Genomic DNA, 16,157 nt, shown 5'->3' with positions numbered 1-16,157 from the left:
TTGTAACCTAGTTTTTCAGGGTTTTTAAACTGATTTGAATGTTTTAACTGTTATTATTTTATTGTGTTTCACAACCTCTGTTTTTAACTGCTAATTGATTTTAATTTTTTTGTTTTAATGTAAACCACTCTGACCCATTTTGGAAGGGTAATATAGAAATAAATATATAAACAAACAAACATAGCATTTGTATATTTCAAGTGACTAGAATGCTTTTGAACTGGCCTTTGGGGATGGGGCTGTAGTTCAGTGGTAGAACATCTGCCCAGCATGTAGGAAGTCCCAGGTTCTCAATCCCTGGCATCTCTAAGTAAGGCTGGGAAAGTCTTCTGCCCAAAATCGTGGAGAGCTGCTGAGCTAGATGGACCAATGGTCTATCTCAGTAAAAGGCTCTGGGAAACTCTGGTTGTTTTTGTTTCACAAATGCTCTCTCCAAGACCTGTGGGTTTGTTGTGAATGATCAAAAGCATGAGTGGATCCATTGGGGGTTGTGCAGTTATTTCTCTGGAAATACTCTGTGCTGCACTTGGTGTGTTTGAATGGTCCAGAAGGTGTGTGGTATAAATCCCCCATCCTACCCGCAAAATGCTCAGTGTTGCACTTGGTTTGTTTTGAATGGCCCCACTGTTGAGATGCCCTCCCTGATGCCCCCCCCCAAAAAAAACTTGTGTCGCTTATTCGGGCAACAGAATGTTGACAACCCTACTCAGGAGTGGCTTCTAATTTAGCACAAGGAGCTCCTGTCAAAGGAGAGAGGGAAGAGAAATCCCTGTTAATTCAGAAGTGCTTATATGTACCTAATCAGTTTATTTGAGTCCCTAAACAAGCTGGGTTTCTAATTCTGTGTCTGGCAACTGGATGTAAGGATTGGGGTTCTTGTGTGGATAATTCCATGTTTCAACCCAATCTGCTGGTTGCTGATCAACTGTAGACTGGCTGTGGTTGCTAAGAGTATTTATCAAGCCTCCTGGGAAACCTGGGTAGGCTTTGCATTAGAAGTACAAATCCTTCTGGTGGTGGCACTGCTGATTTTGGTTTCCAGGCCATCTTTGTTTAATTGGTTCTCCATTCCTTCCTGCCTCTTTGGAACTTCAGCTCTGCTTGCCTAATCTTCCTAGTTATCTCATCTTGGAGAGTTGAAATCATTGAGAAGACTTTCTTGCAGTTCTGGACCTGGCTTAGTTGCTTGCTGGGTTCCTCAAAGCTGCTTGAGAACTCAGAGTCTGGGGCATGTGGTCTTCATTCCTGGGACATATTCTGGCCCACTGGTCTTGGGTTAAGTCCTTCCAACTTTCCCCTGATAATGGAAAAGGAATTCTTTCACAGATGAGGTAATATTAGATATTATTTGCTGGCAACTTAGGCCTAATAATATTTTGCATTATAGTAACTGTACAATATGGTACTAGCAATTTTTTAAAAAAATTCCCACATCTCAGATTTCATTTAGCTTCTCTGAGTCATTTCATATGCTACCTTGACTGTAAGTATAGCAACAGTGAGAGTGGCAGAAAGGTAAATATAGCAGCTATTAGAAGTGAAGAACATGTGAGCTGACATAAACAATCCCATTTGTTTGTTTCTCTACAGACAAACAGGAAGTGAAAGTGGGTGAATACAATGCTGTAGCTGATACTTTGGAAATCATCAACAACACCATCAGGTTCCAAGGTAAGTCAGGAATACAGAAAAGGGCACAGGGACGGTATTATAGATTTCTGTATAATTTTTAGGTTACATGCCATGTAACAAATAGAGATGTTTTGGTGCTGCTGCTGGGGGAAAACTGGCCAAAGAATTCATGTACTATGGATTGTGAGCGAGAGCTTATCCAGAGGGCAGTTCCACCCCAGTAGTGCTGCACAAGCAGAAGTGGGCAGAAAGATATTGCAGGAACATAGGAAGCTGCCATATACTGAGTCAGACCATAGGTCCATCTCGCTCAGTATTGTCTACACAGACTGGCAGTGGCTTCTCCAAGGTTGGAGGCAGGAATCTCTCTCAGCCCTATCTTGGAGATGCCAGGGAAGGAACTTGGAGCCTAGATGCTCTTCCCAGAGCGGCTCCATCCCCTGAGGGGAATATCTTACAGCGCTCACACTTCTAGTCTCCCTTTCATATGCAACCAGGGGAGATCCTGCTTAGCTTAAGGGGACAAGTCATGCTTGCTACCACAAGACCAGCTCTCTTAGGTACCAAATGATGTGGGTATTTCTGCAATAGTTGCTCTTCTAGAGGGAGTCCTGCTTGGATTCTGCCAGTCAGTGGTGTAAGTAGGGGGGAAATGTCTTGTAGGTATACCAGTTATCTTGCTCTTGTCATTCCCATCCTCTAACCATTCCTGTGCTCTCCCAGGGCTCCAGAGGGCAGCCTTCACAATTGGGATAGTGCCACTTCCCGGGCAGAAGGCAGGGTCAACCTTTACCAGGAGAGTTGTTCCTTGCTGTCTCTCACCAAGCCTGCCTTTTGTTTAGGAAGCAGGGTTTTTGTAGACTTCAAGGCTCTATCTTAAGCAGATGTTTACTTTTAAAATGTTTTACTGTTTTTTAAATAGTGTTTTCTTCCACTTCCCCTAGAAAGGTTGAAGGAGCCACTACAACTCCTCCTGCCTGTGTTTTTCCTTGGGCTGAAACAGGGCAGGAGGAGTGGCCAAGGCACCGAATCTGGGACCGTGCGGGATTGGGCAGCTGAGCCCTTGGTTTCTTTAGCATGGGCTCTTTTACCTCACTTGGCCTCCTCTCCAAGCTATCTGATGAAGTGAGGACTACTGTCCCACAGATCACATAGCCTCCTTCTCCTTGGAGTTAGAAGTGAGGAGCTTGGGGCTGCCATTCACAGTGCTTCTCTGATTTTACTCCTTCCTGCTCTATAGCAGTGAAAGGGGGAAAAGAAAGAAGCAGTGGCGACTCAAGACCATCCCTTCACAAGAGAAAATTTGCTTTTTGGTCTGAATTGCACATTAAGGCCATCGCACATTAAGGGCATCAAGAGAGGTCCGTCTCTGGATGCCGCCAGCTCGTCTGGTGGCGACTCAGGAGCAGGCCTTCTCTATAGCCGCTCCAGGGCTGTGGAATGCACTCCCTATAGACATTCGTGATTTAACATCTTTACCAGCCTTCAAAAGAGCCCTTAAGACACATTTTTTAAAGCTTGGCTTTTAGTAATTGTTGACTGTTTAAAATGTTTTTACATTGTTGTTGAAATGGTTAAATGTTTTTACATTGTTTTACTAGTTGTGTTGTTTTTGTTTCTATTTGTGTGAACTGCCTAGAGTCTTTGGAGTCAGGTGGTATATAAATTCAGTGAATGCATGCATGAATGAATGAATAAAAATGGTACCTTGAATATTCTGTTTATTTTCTTCAGGAGGTGGGGGGATAGATTTTAATTCCTGCTTTCTTCTCATTGTTCTTTTTTGTGAAATAGTGATGTTTCACTCTAAAAGAAATAATGAGTGGAAGTCGGTTAATTACCCTGCACCCCAGAATAGGAACTGACTAATGTAGTTAAGAGATTATTCATTGGTAATATTGCTGCTGCACTGAACAGGAAGCAGCAAAAAGGGCAGAAGCTGGAAGGAGGAAGCTGCTAATTAACATTGCAGGGAAGCTTTGTTGAATGGGTCAACATTTACAGAAAGGTCTTTGCCAAGGTAATGGGTATTGCTGGATAATGTAGTGTTGCATGAAATGCCATGTGGAACCACCATTTTAATTCTGTATCCAAATTTGTGAGGGAGGGGAAATAGTGTCTCTGCAGCACTAAAGGGTCCTAGTGTGGAAGTTATCTAATACTATTTTTAAAAGGCATCTTCAATATATCTCCAAATGACAGGATAGAAACAAAACAGGGAAAGTGATATACCATCAACAGGTCTCAAAAAGTAAGAACTGTTCCTAGTATGTAGAGGGAAATTGGAAAGAACAAATTAAGCAATGTCACCACTGTCCTTGATAGTACTCTAAGAACACAGTCCAAGTATTATTATTTTTTACATTTTAAAAAGCTTATGGTGATTTTCCCACAGCAGTGCTAAATATTTTGCTAGTACTCTACCTAACTATGCCATCTTACCTTCACCATTGCTGCTAGTCTTTCAATAAAAATTACAGCAGAGATGGGTGAACTCCTTAGCGCACACCTTGAATTAGTCTGGAAGTGATCCAAGTTATTCACCAAAATATTGGGAAGGACTCAGACTGTTGACTGAGCTAATCTAGGTGACTTTAAGAAGTTCTCCATCATCTCCCCACTGGTGGTAGTGGGTTAACACTATAGGGAGAGAAGGGAGACTGCATCACAGAGCAAAGCTGCAGTGGCTGACTCCCAGTTCCAAAGGCCACTGCAACTTTGTGCTGGGGCATTGCTGTGCATTACAGCAATAATGGGAAGAGGAGGAAAACAAGCCTCTTGGGTTTCACAGTGCAGCTTTATAGCTTTCCCCCCTGTCTAGTCAGGGGGGCTTCTTTTTCCCTCCTTGCCCTGGTGCTACTGCTGATTTGCCATAACAAGCAGTATTTTTAAAACCAGTTTCATAACCCTGTAACTTATGCAACCTTGACCTTTTTTTTTGCTAAGAAGGTGCTGCTAATGATGCTGCTTCTGAGATAACATCACTTCATGGCCCTGTGGCAGCAACCAGCTGCTGTAATCTAGGCTTTGCTTAGAATTGCCATTTCCAATATAATAAAAAATGCTTAAAATCTATATAGTATTTGAGAGTATGTAAAACACTTTATTTTTCCTCAATATTTATTTGTTTTATTTATTTATTTATTTATTTATTTATCAATCATATTTCTATACCGCCTGATATGTACATCTCTGGGCAGTGTACAAAATTTAAAATTTACAACTTAACACATGACAATAAAAACAATAGGATAAAATAGTTATTAAAACAAGTATTTAAATTTTTTAAAATTAATTCTAATTAAAAGCCTGCGAAAACAGTAGAGTCTCAAGGTTTTTTCTGAAAACAAACAGAGAAGGAGATTCTCTTATTTCAGCAGGGAGCGTATTCCAAAGCCCCGGGGCAGCCACAGAGAAGGCCTGGTCCTGGGTCACCATCAAACGAGCCAGTGGCAACCGTAACCAGATCTCTCCAGAAGATCGTAACAGGCTTTGTCATAAACAGGGTTTATGACAAAGGAGGCACTCTCTTAAATATCCTGGACCTAATCCATTAAGGGCTTTATAGGTAAGAACCGTCACTTTGTATTTCACCCGGAAACATAGCAGCTGCCAGTGCCGTTCCCTTGAAACCATTGTTATGTGGTCAGCTACCATTTCTAGAGGTGAATGACCTTAAAACAGTGGTACATACTATATGCTGGTAACCTCCAGGCTTGACTCCTGTAATGTGCTCTACGTGGGGCTGCCTTTGTATGTAGTCCGGAAACTACAATTGGTACAGAATATGGCAGCCAGGTTGGTCTCTGGGAAAACACGAAGGGACCACATAACACCGGTTTTAAGGGAACTGCACCAGCTGCTGCTATGTTTCCAGGTGAAATGCAAAGTGATGGTTCTTACATATAAAGCCCTTAATGGCTTAGGTCCAGAATATTTAAGAGAGCACCTCCTTTGTCATAAACCCTGTTTATGACAAAGCCTGTTATGATCTTCTGGAGAGATCCAGTTACGGTTGCCACTGGCTCATTGGATGGTGACCCAGGACCGGGCTTTCTCTGTGGCTGCCTCGGGGCTTTGGAATATGCTCCCTGTTGAAATAAGAGAATCTCCTACTCTGTTCGTTTTCAGAAAAAACCTCAAGACTCTCCTGTTTTCTCAGGCTTTTAATTAGAATTAATTTTTAAAAATTTAAATACTTGTTTTAATAACTGTTTTATTATATTTTTGTGTTATGTATTATAATCTGTGACTTTTAAATATTTTAAATTTTGTACACTGCCAAGAGATGTACATATCAGGTGGTATAAAAATATGATAAATAAATCTCTCAGCTTAACCTACCTCACAGGTTTGTTGTAAGAATAGACATAACCGTGTACACTCCTCTGGGCTCTTTGAAGGGATGTAAATGTTTAAAATAAAATAAAATATGCAAGATTCTAGGCTCAGTCTGCAGCATTTCCAGTTAGGGCTGGGGGGGAAACCCATCTGAAACAAAGAGAGCTGCTGTCAGTCAGTGTAGACAATACTGACCAGTGGCTTGATTTAAAGTAAGGCATGATTTAAGGAATAAGGGCCATTTCAAGGGTTATTGTAAGAGTCTGTTTCTGAATGAGTAAATAATCAAATGCATATATATCTGTAAGCTACTCAAAATATCTAGGGGAGAGGACATATCTCAGTGCATGTATAGTGTCTCAGGCTCAATCACTGGCATCTCTAGCTAAAAGATCCCATTTAGTGTTCCTGTGATCTTTCTAAAATAGGCTATGGGTTTTTTTTCATATGTAAATAATGTGCCATTGTTGCCATTATTTATTTTGTTCCATAAAACCAAACTGACATTAATAAGTGAGAAAGAAAGGAAAGGAGGAAGGAAAGGAGGAAGCCTTAGAGAGCCATACAGCATTGTCTTGACCCAGGCTGTTTTCAGACGGCTAGCTCCTAGTGCGATTTAGTTTGTTGTGTTGTAAGATACATCTAGAACTGCAATTAAATATCTACACTTTGAAAGTTATGGTGCTTTTTGTGTTTATATGTCACATTCCATCCACACTAGTGGATGTGAAATAGCTCTGTGGCAGGGAAGGGGCAATTCACCAAAGCACACCATTTTAGTAGGGATGGGCCCAGACCGGTCTGGAGGTCATTAAAATAGCCACCAGTCCAGACCTGGGCGGTCCGGTTCGGGTGGGGGGGTCCCTTTAAGAGTGGCGGGAGGGTTTACTTACCCCTCCCGCCGCTTTCCCGCTCTGGCGCCCGTAATCTGTAGAGTAATTGGGGCGGCAGGACACCTCCCTGCCGCCCCTTCCCCGACGTTGCTTGAAATCCCAGGAGTCCTTTGCACGCGCACGCCACAGAGACGAGCGCGCACGCCACAGAGACGAGCGCGCACGCACAAAGGACTCCTGGGATTTCAAGCAACGTCAGGGAAGGGGCGGCAGGGAGGTGTCCTGCCGCCCCAATTACTCTACAGATTACGGGCGCCAGAGCGGGAAAGCGGCGGGAGGGGTAAGTAAACCCTCCCGCCGCTCTTAAAGGGACCCCCCACCCCAGTGCCGGACCTCAGTTTGCAGTTCCGTGCACACCCCTACATTTTAGAGCAATTTTTTCCAGTCAGTTTTCCCCATTTTTAAAAAGATGTACATGCTAAAGCACTTTTAAACAAGAAACAAACTAGGGGAACACAGGTAATAGAGGCAAAAACTATATCACAAAACCTATGAACAAAGACAATGGCAATGATTACAGAGGCACAATGCAGATAGAGACCAAATTAAACATGTAATAACAAATTCCCACAGGCACCCATATTATGACAGTAAATGGATACAGTGATAAGGGCTAAAACAAGCCCCACACGATAAAGAATGTAAAACTGACAACAGTCACTGAAATGCTGGTCATGAATGATGATGTAAATGGTGCTGCTGTGCCGGAAAACAGTCCTCAAAAATGTGAAGTGCTGCACTCTGTACAAAAACCTTGACCTGAAAGGCTAGGCACAGAAATCTTGAAAGTAGAAACTGGAATCTTGACAGACTTCCTATGTTGTGGTCTGTTTTGCAAGTATCTTCATCAGAAGTATGACAATATGTGCATCAATGATCATAATAATGAAGCCCCAATCATACAAAATACATAGTGAAAACATGTAATAAATGCAAATAAACCAACCTTAAATCTGGAAAAGCCTTGTCACTAAAAGCAGCATCTCGTTACCATGCCTACTTGGAGATGCTATGCTCCTTAATGAGTGATGCTTAAACTTAGAGTTAAATATTCTCCCCAACCATCAATCAATTATAAAATGAGTGGGAATATTGGACCAGCTGTGCTGATCTTAATTACCCTTTCTTTGTAATTTATTTATTTAAAGGAAACAGGAGAAATCAAAATTAACATTTAACCCATTGGGTATACATGTATTGAACTTGTGAATGAAAAATGATTCTTTTTGAAGAAGGATCCTTGTTTATCTTGTTTGTCGAAGGACCTTGGTATAAATTTAAACAGCACGAAAAAATTAAAATCATTGGGTGAGTGAGATTTCTCAACAAAATGTGGTACTAGTGGGGCATCTAACATTCTATTCTTAAGTCTAGATCTGTGTTCAGGAACACGGGTCTTAATAGGTCTCATAGTGCTCCCAATATACCACAGATTACATGGACACACTATGACATAAACAGTCCCTTTCGTCTTACAGTTAGCAAAAAAATTTAAGCTAACATGTTTCTTCAAACCTGGGTCCCAATATTCAGTAGTGGGAAGGCTGAACAAACAAGCTGCACAACTCCCACAGGGGTGGAAACCTTGTGCAGCCCTACTCACTGGTGGTCTTTCTGTAAAGTCTGAGTGAGTAAAAAAATTTCTTAGACTCTTGGTTTTTCTAAAGGCCACCATGGGGGGTGGTGGTTTACAACCAGGGATATCCGAAACAAGATGCCAATGTCTATAGATAATCTTCTTGATCTGGTAGGATAATGGAGTGTAATCTATAGACCAGATCAAATGGTCCAGCTGTTTATTCGGGGCATCCTGCAATAACTCACTCAGTCTAGTGGTATCTGCTCTAATCTTTGCTCTATGTATAACTTCCTAACAACAACAATTTCCTGAAGTGTGAAACTGATAGATAAGGCACAGGCAAAACAAAAGACAAGGGCAAATAAATGACAGCATCATTTAGAAGTCCCATTAAAAATGAGTTTAAAAACCCACGGCAATTCCAGAGTACGCAACCAGCATGGAGGTACCATAATGTAGAATAGCTCTTTATAGTTTACTACTAAAGGGGCTTGCAGTTTGCAAACATTCCTCCTGTACCACAAAATGACCATGCACTCTCACTTCATTCCATGCTAATTGATGACCAGAAGAGCTATTTTGTCTTGAACGTGTAATAGTATTGCTGCCAAGAATGCCTAAAAAGGCACATTCTAGGAGACTGAATGAGGTAGACGAACAAAGATACCTAGTGCAAAATTTTTCATGTTTTGATTTCTTCAGCAAATTTTGAAGAAATCTGATATGGATAGAAATCCAGTGAGCTGAATTAATATAGCTTGTTTCTTTATCATTCTGTGAAAGTCTGGACTTCCTGTCTGGAAGAGTACCCAAGAAAACCGCCAAGGTTTGTCAGAAGGCATCAGTTCCCATGCTTTGTAATGGGAGGGTTTCCTCACATTTTCTGGAAAATTAATCCAGGGTTTTTTTATTTTTCTGGTAGTGTGGGCGAGGTCTGGCTGGAACCTACCTGTAAAAACACAAGTTTCTATCTTTCGTGGTTTGATCTGGAAGTTTCATGTTAGTGAGTGAGTGAATGAGGCCCAAGCAGCTTTATATATATTTATAAATATTTGTAATTGTATGAAAGTAAAAGTCTTCAACAAGGATTAATTTAGAGAATTTGGCTGGCAGTGGTTTGTTGTTTTGCTCATCTTAATGCTTTATGTATATAACATTAGCCTTTTTTCTTTCTTTCTGACATTTTAGGATTAGAACCACCAAAGGACAGAACAATTATCCAAAAGCAGCTTCGCAAGATTTCCCTGCCTCTCTACAGTATTCTCTCAGCACTTACTATCTTGGGAATGATCATGGCCAGTGCTTTTTTGTTCTTTAACATCAAAAACCGAAATCAGAAGTAAGCAGTGCAATTTATATGTGATATGTTGCCCTGCTTCTCCTATCTTTCACTTGTAAATCCTATAAATTAGGGGATTGGCTTCTTCTTATTATTATTATTTTACCAGCTTGAGAAAGTAAATGGAGACCCAAGTTCAAATCCCTACTGAGCTGTGAAACTCACTAGATGACCTTGGGCCATTCACTCTCTCTCAGCCTGACCTACCTTGTAGGGTTGTTGTGAGGATGAAATGGGGCGGGTGGACTATGTATGCCCTGAGTTTCTTCGAAGAAAAGCAGGATAGAAATTCAGTTTGTTAACTAATTAATCTGCAATCCTGTATGCTTACTTGGGGGGAAGTCTAACTGAACTCAGTGGGACTTACTTCCAAGTAAACATTAATAGAATCATAGTTCATGTCCCTTTGATTCAGTGGAAGAGTTAAGCACATATTTAAAACTCTCCCACTGAAACCAGTGGCTCTTAAATGTGCCTAGTTTGGGCTGGATCATGCCAAATATTTTAAAAAATCATCCTGCTTAATTGATGTTGCTGTATAATTTTTGTGTTGAAACATTTTATTAAATCCTTTTATTCTGTTAGATCAAAATTAGTGTTTTCCGCTGTGTATTATTAGCATAATCCCCAGCTAATTAAACTGCTGTGTAACATAAGGAGTTGCTTTACTATAGAAGATCAAAGACATTTAGCCATAATAATGCTTATCTAAACTTATTTATAAAGCAACACATAGATTTGCATATTTCTAGAACTCTACACATCAAGCTGCTTTGGTTAGATTCAGTGATTGTGCATAAGACTGTTCATTCTTAAGTCAGAACCATTTGCAAATGCCTGGTGTACTGAATTTGCACATGCAGCACTTCCAGCCATAGAGGAATAGTGAAGGGACCCCTCATTTTTTTTTTCTGATTTGTGTCTCAGTACCTGTCCTCTTCTTTGTTGGAGTCATTTTCCCCCAGAGGATATGAATTAAAACTCCATGATGTATGAGCTTGAGTTTCAAACCATGATATAGATAGATAGATAGATATAGATATAGATATAGATTTAAACATACAGTGCTTTTTGAACACTTGATGAATTGTATTTACTTGTGACCATTTGACACTTCAGTTCTATTATCATTTCCCAGTATGGTGATCAACTTTATATTATGTGTTTATTTTTATTACTTTTTAAGTTATTGTTGGTCTTTGATACAGCTGTCAGGGAGGAGATAATTTTTTTCTGATTCTGTTTGTCCAGACCTTTTTCTTATATCAGACAGAGTTTAACCACTTCAGGAATGCACACTCCTATATTAACTTCTCTGTAAGACATGGCAGGGCCTTTTCCATGGTGGTGTCATATTTGTGGGACTTACTTCCAAGAAATGCCCACCAAGCTCAATTTTTAAAGACAAATTGTAAAGATTTTTTTTTGTTCCTCCAGGTCTTCAGGATTGTTTTGTTTTAATGATGAAGTTATTGCTGCTGCTTGTTTTCCAGTTTAATTATAGCTCTTTTGTTCTATGTCGTTTTATATTATAATTTTGCTTAATGGTAGCTGTTTTATCTATTATGAGTTCCTGTTGAAAGAAAGATAAAATATTAACTTTATAAATAAACAAACACTGAACACCAGCGTCCCATGCTTGAAAGTATTTCCTCATTGAGAACCTTTCAGCAGATTTCCAGTGTTCGTAGCTGGAAAAATGATTGGGTTGTATCTAAAGAAAATTAGTCATGATAAAGCACCACTGAAATCAATGTGGCAAGTTAGTTGTAAATTTAAAGTAAAGTGTTCCATCAAGTCGATTTTGACTCCTGGTGACCACAGAGCCCTGTGGCTTTCTTTGGTAGAATACGGGGCGGGGGGGTTACCATTGCCTCCTCCTGCGTAGTATGAGATTATGCCTTTCAGCATCTTCCTATATCGTTGCTGCCCGATATAGTACCAGCAGGGATTCAAACTGGCAACCTTCTGCTTGTTAGTCGAGCATTTCCCCACTGCGCCACTTAAGGTGACTAGTTGTTAATTTAGGTCCCATTAATTTCATTGGGACTTGTCATGACCAGCTTTCTTTATATACAATCCATCTTCTGGAAGCACTCTCATTTGGGGTTGCCTTATAATGACTGTTTTCTGATTTTATCTCCATAGATTGATAAAGATGTCAAGTCCCTACATGAACAACCTCATTATTCTTGGGGGGATGCTCTCCTATGCATCCATATTTCTTTTTGGCCTTGATGGATCCTTTGTCTCTGAAAAGACTTTTGAGACCCTTTGTACAGTAAGTAACTCTAAATAATAGCCACCATTTTAATAGAGATTTTATTTGTGTTTTCCATAATATTATACAAACCTACATATATGTTAGCCTTCTATAAAGGATTTTGGTATTTCTAGCTATAGCCACATATACTTTTGAAGTCTGAATAAGTACCAATTTTTATTAAATCAGACAAAATTTAGAGAAATGAGAACTTGCATCAGCTTTTAATGAAAGTTTGTTACCACATGTGTGCATACCTGTATATTTTACACAAGTGTGCACCTATGCTTTGAGACCAAACTTGGGGAAATTACTCAAAACCAAATTTTCCAGTGTGAATAACAAATGGATCATAGTCCAGACAGAGAGAGGACAACATGTACCCCAGAGAAGGAAACACACTTGAAGGCAAAGCTTTTGGAAATAAACAAAATTTTTATTTGTACAAAGCGGAGGCACAATGTGAAAATATAGTACTGTGCACCTTTAGTAATATAGGGAGAGGAGGAAGCTCCCAAGTGAGGGTAGAGAAGAGGTAGAAGCTTGATTAGCATGGTCATTGGTGTGCATGTAAATGGGAAAGTGTGTGAGAGAGAGAAGAAAGAGAGGTTAAATAGCAGATTTATACCTGTGCCTTAGTTTGCTGTCTTGTGAGCAAAGCCAAGGGAGGGAATGTCATGAGCGGGACGGGGGATGAGATTCAAGGGTCCTAGCTGCAGAGGTTCTGCCAGACTGGCAGACAAAGTAGCAGGATGGCATCAAGTTCCAAAGGCTAAGGCCCTCGGTATGCCAACAGCCAGCAAAAGGGAGCACTGGAATCTCTAAGATAGTAGCTATGGGGGTTAGCCTGTAGCACATCCATACAGGGAATGGCCCAGCTTCAGGGGTTCTGTTTCAAGTTCCAGTGATTCAGCTCTGAGGTCTAGAGGGGTTGCCAGGCAGTCAAGTACAGGGATTAGCTCGTGCCAAGCCCACAAAGGAAATGGCCCAGCCTCCTGTGATTCAGCTCTATGATCCAGGGTGTTCCCTGCCAGTCAGGTACAGGGATTAGCCTGTAGCAAACCTACACAGGAAATGGCCTGAAAATGCTTTAAGTACCAGGATGTCCAAGGCAGTCTTATGCGGGTCTCCCCACAAAAATCCAACACCAGGATCACCCAAGAAGAGTGATTTCAGCTCTGCAGTTCTGCGTTTTGCAGTCCAATGTTTCAAGTCAGAGATAGGGACTTAGCAGTCCAGTCAGCTCAAGAGGGGATACAAATGGGTGTTTGGCCAGGCACACTTCAAAGCAATAGAGGCAGACGTTGCCACCAATCTTCCACATCAAAAGCCACAAACTTGTTTCTCAGAATGAATTGATAGGTTTTTCCTTCTTAGGTCTCCTAGCAGGGCTCAAAAGATGAGAAAAGTCAGAGGAATAAAAGAGTTAATTATGAATCTTCTAGTTCAGGATCTGGAGGCAATGTGAGTTGAGATGGTCACTATTTTGATTGATGTCCAAACAAAAGGGCTCTCTAGCTTGCCAAATTTAGTTTAAATTGTCCTGGGGCTTGCCTTGATTGCATTTTAGAGTGTAATTGCTTAGGTTCTCAGTGATGGTCTTTTGTCTCAAGTCTTCCTTGCTCCCGGGGGCGGAGCCACCATTGGGCGGATGGACTCGGGCTGCTGCCAATCAGGGGCCGTGCCTCGCGGCCCCAACATGCCCCCCACGTCTGATGTCAGACGCAGGGGGTGCTGGTTTAGCTCCTGAGCGGGGTCACACAGCCCCATTCGGAAGTTTGAAAATGTCCTATCAGGTAGCTGGTGCTGCCGGAAATGAGCTGAGAGCTCACTTGTGCTCTTGGCAGCCTAGGCCATGCTCTGAGTTTCCCGCTTCCTCTCCTCCTCCACTGATGCAGTCTGTGCTGCACCAGATCCTAACATGCGCAAGCGGTGAGCTGGTGAAAAGCGTGGCGGGAGGGAGCTTCGGGGCCAAGAGAGCGGTTGGGTGAGTGGCAAGCCGAACTTCAATCAGAGGGGCTGCGGAGGCGTCGCCTTCACATTTTAAGGGGTCACGTGAGGGAGAAACTTCCTCCACCCCTTTGATCTGTAAAAGGTGTCTTCATTGTTCGGGCTGCAACTCATTGCAATATCTATGCAATTAAGATTCCTGACCCACCCCTGGCCAGCATTCCTCTTTGCTCAGCTCTGACAACAGCAAAGCGAATCTGGACTTTGTGATGAGGGTCAGCAGCAAGCATAGAAATGTGAGTGTTTTGTCTTGTGTTTGAAAGAACGAAGGATGAGAGGTTCTCATCCCCACCTCAAAGTGATCTGGAGGGCACCTAAATCCCTTAACTGAAACCCCCATTCTAGGCATTTTTTCCAGGAAATAATCTAGGAAAAAAGAGAATTGATTTGTATCCGGCCGCACCCTTGCCAAAAGCGGTGGCGCATTGAGAAGTGGGTGCGGCCACTTCGCCCAGCTGCAGAAAGGCCTGCCGGACGGATGCTTGGGTTCAATGGCAGGCTCAGTGTAACAGTCTTCAGTTTATAAAGTGCATTACAATTCTTACCAATGAAGGTGGGAGTTGCATCTCTGCAGTTTGCGAGAGAAAAACATCTTAACGGATGGAGAGTTTTCTTGGGCTCTCGGTAGCCTGGGCGGGAGGGGAGAGTTCGCTCTGGGCTCCTCTGGAGCCCGAGCCATGCCCCCGTGCATGTGATGTCACATGCACAGGCGTATGTGGAGGGGGCCACCGAGCGGGGCCAGACCCAGGCCGCCGTTCAGCTGGCTTCGCGGCTGCTTGCTCCATCTGGAATTTGACTTCATTAAGTATTCAAGAATTCAGGATGGGTGCTCACATCATCTTAGTTTGTATGCCTTTGCTATTTGGTCCAAATGGGAACCATTTTCCTAATTAATATTTATTTATTTATTAAATTTATAAACCGCTGCATCCAGAGGCTCTGGGCAGTGTACAACAGCTTTTAAAAAGACATAAAAACACACAATTCAAAACACAGTGCTAAAAACAATATAAAACAATTCAAAAACATTTAAAACCAATTAAAATACTTTAAAAAAAACAAAACACTTTACAAGCTTTGGAAGGCCAGGCCAAACAAATAAGTTTTTAGGGTTCTCTTAAAGGCCGACAGCAAGCCTAAACTGCGGATATCTGCTGGGAGTGCATTCCATAGACCAGGAGCAGCTAAGGAAAAGGCCCAGTTCTGAGTCACCACCAGATGTACTGGTGGTAACTAGAGACGGACCTCTCCAGATGACCTCAACAAGCAATGAGGATTATACTGAAGAAGGCACTCTCTAAGGTAGCCGTTCAGAGCTTTAAAGGTAATAACCAGCACTTTGAATTTCGCCCAGAAACATATCGGCACCCAGTACAGCTGTTTTAAGACAGCTGTCAACAAATGTATTATGCATCAGCTTTGCTCAAGGTAAAAAACCAGATTTCCAAGATGGAGGGGAGGTTGTGTGGCAACATGTTCAAACATATATAGTTTTAAAGCCATGGTTCAGGAATGCAAGTATGCCATATCCTCTTAAGAAGGCGCAACCAGACTAGGGATGGGTCTAAAGGCCTAAAGGCCTCCAGACTGGCCGGACCTGGCCGGTTCGGTTTGGATGGGGGGGGTCCTTTAAGGGTGGGGGAGGGTTTACTTACCCCTCCCGCCGCTTTCCCACCTCCAGCGCGCGTATTGTATGTAGTAATTGGGGCGGCAGGATATCTCCCTGCTGCCCCTTCTCCCTCTTCAGTGCAAAAGGCTTCATCGAGCCTTTTGCGCATGCGCACATCGTGCGCGAGGTTCACGTCTCCCCGACGTGTGTGCGCATGCGCACGTCGGGGAGATGTGAAGCTCACGTGTGTGTGCGCAAAAGGCTCCGTGAAGCCTTTTGCACTGAAGAGGGAGAAGGGGCGGCAGGGAGGTATCCTGCCGCCCCAATTACTACATACAATACGTGCACTGGAGGGGGGAAAGCGGCGGGAGGGGTAAGTAAACCCTCCCCCACCCTTAACAGAACCCCCGACAAAGTGCCAGACCGCAGCGCTGTGGTTCCGTGCACACCCCTAAACCAGACCTCTTTTCAGGAAAGCATCTCTTTGCTGC

The 16,157-nt window shown here is 42.3% G+C and overlaps 1 protein-coding gene across 2 annotated transcripts in view; it reads left to right on the top strand.

Annotated features, from left to right (window-relative positions):
• The window catches only part of GABBR2 (gamma-aminobutyric acid type B receptor subunit 2), a 608,047-nt gene that overhangs the window by 400,072 nt on the left and 191,818 nt on the right, over positions 1-16,157 (top strand). For both annotated transcript variants that reach the window (XM_053243867.1, XM_053243869.1), the window contains 3 exons: positions 1,591-1,671; positions 9,634-9,784; positions 11,933-12,065. In XM_053243867.1, coding sequence (XP_053099842.1) covers positions 1,591-1,671; positions 9,634-9,784; positions 11,933-12,065 — 365 coding nt within the window. The remainder of the gene's footprint in view (positions 1-1,590; positions 1,672-9,633; positions 9,785-11,932; positions 12,066-16,157) is intronic.

The sequence above is a fragment of the Hemicordylus capensis genome, chromosome 4 (genome assembly GCF_027244095.1).
Source record: "Hemicordylus capensis ecotype Gifberg chromosome 4, rHemCap1.1.pri, whole genome shotgun sequence".
NCBI lineage: Eukaryota > Metazoa > Chordata > Lepidosauria > Squamata > Cordylidae > Hemicordylus > Hemicordylus capensis.
This window is presented reverse-complemented; position numbering and strand designations above follow the sequence as displayed.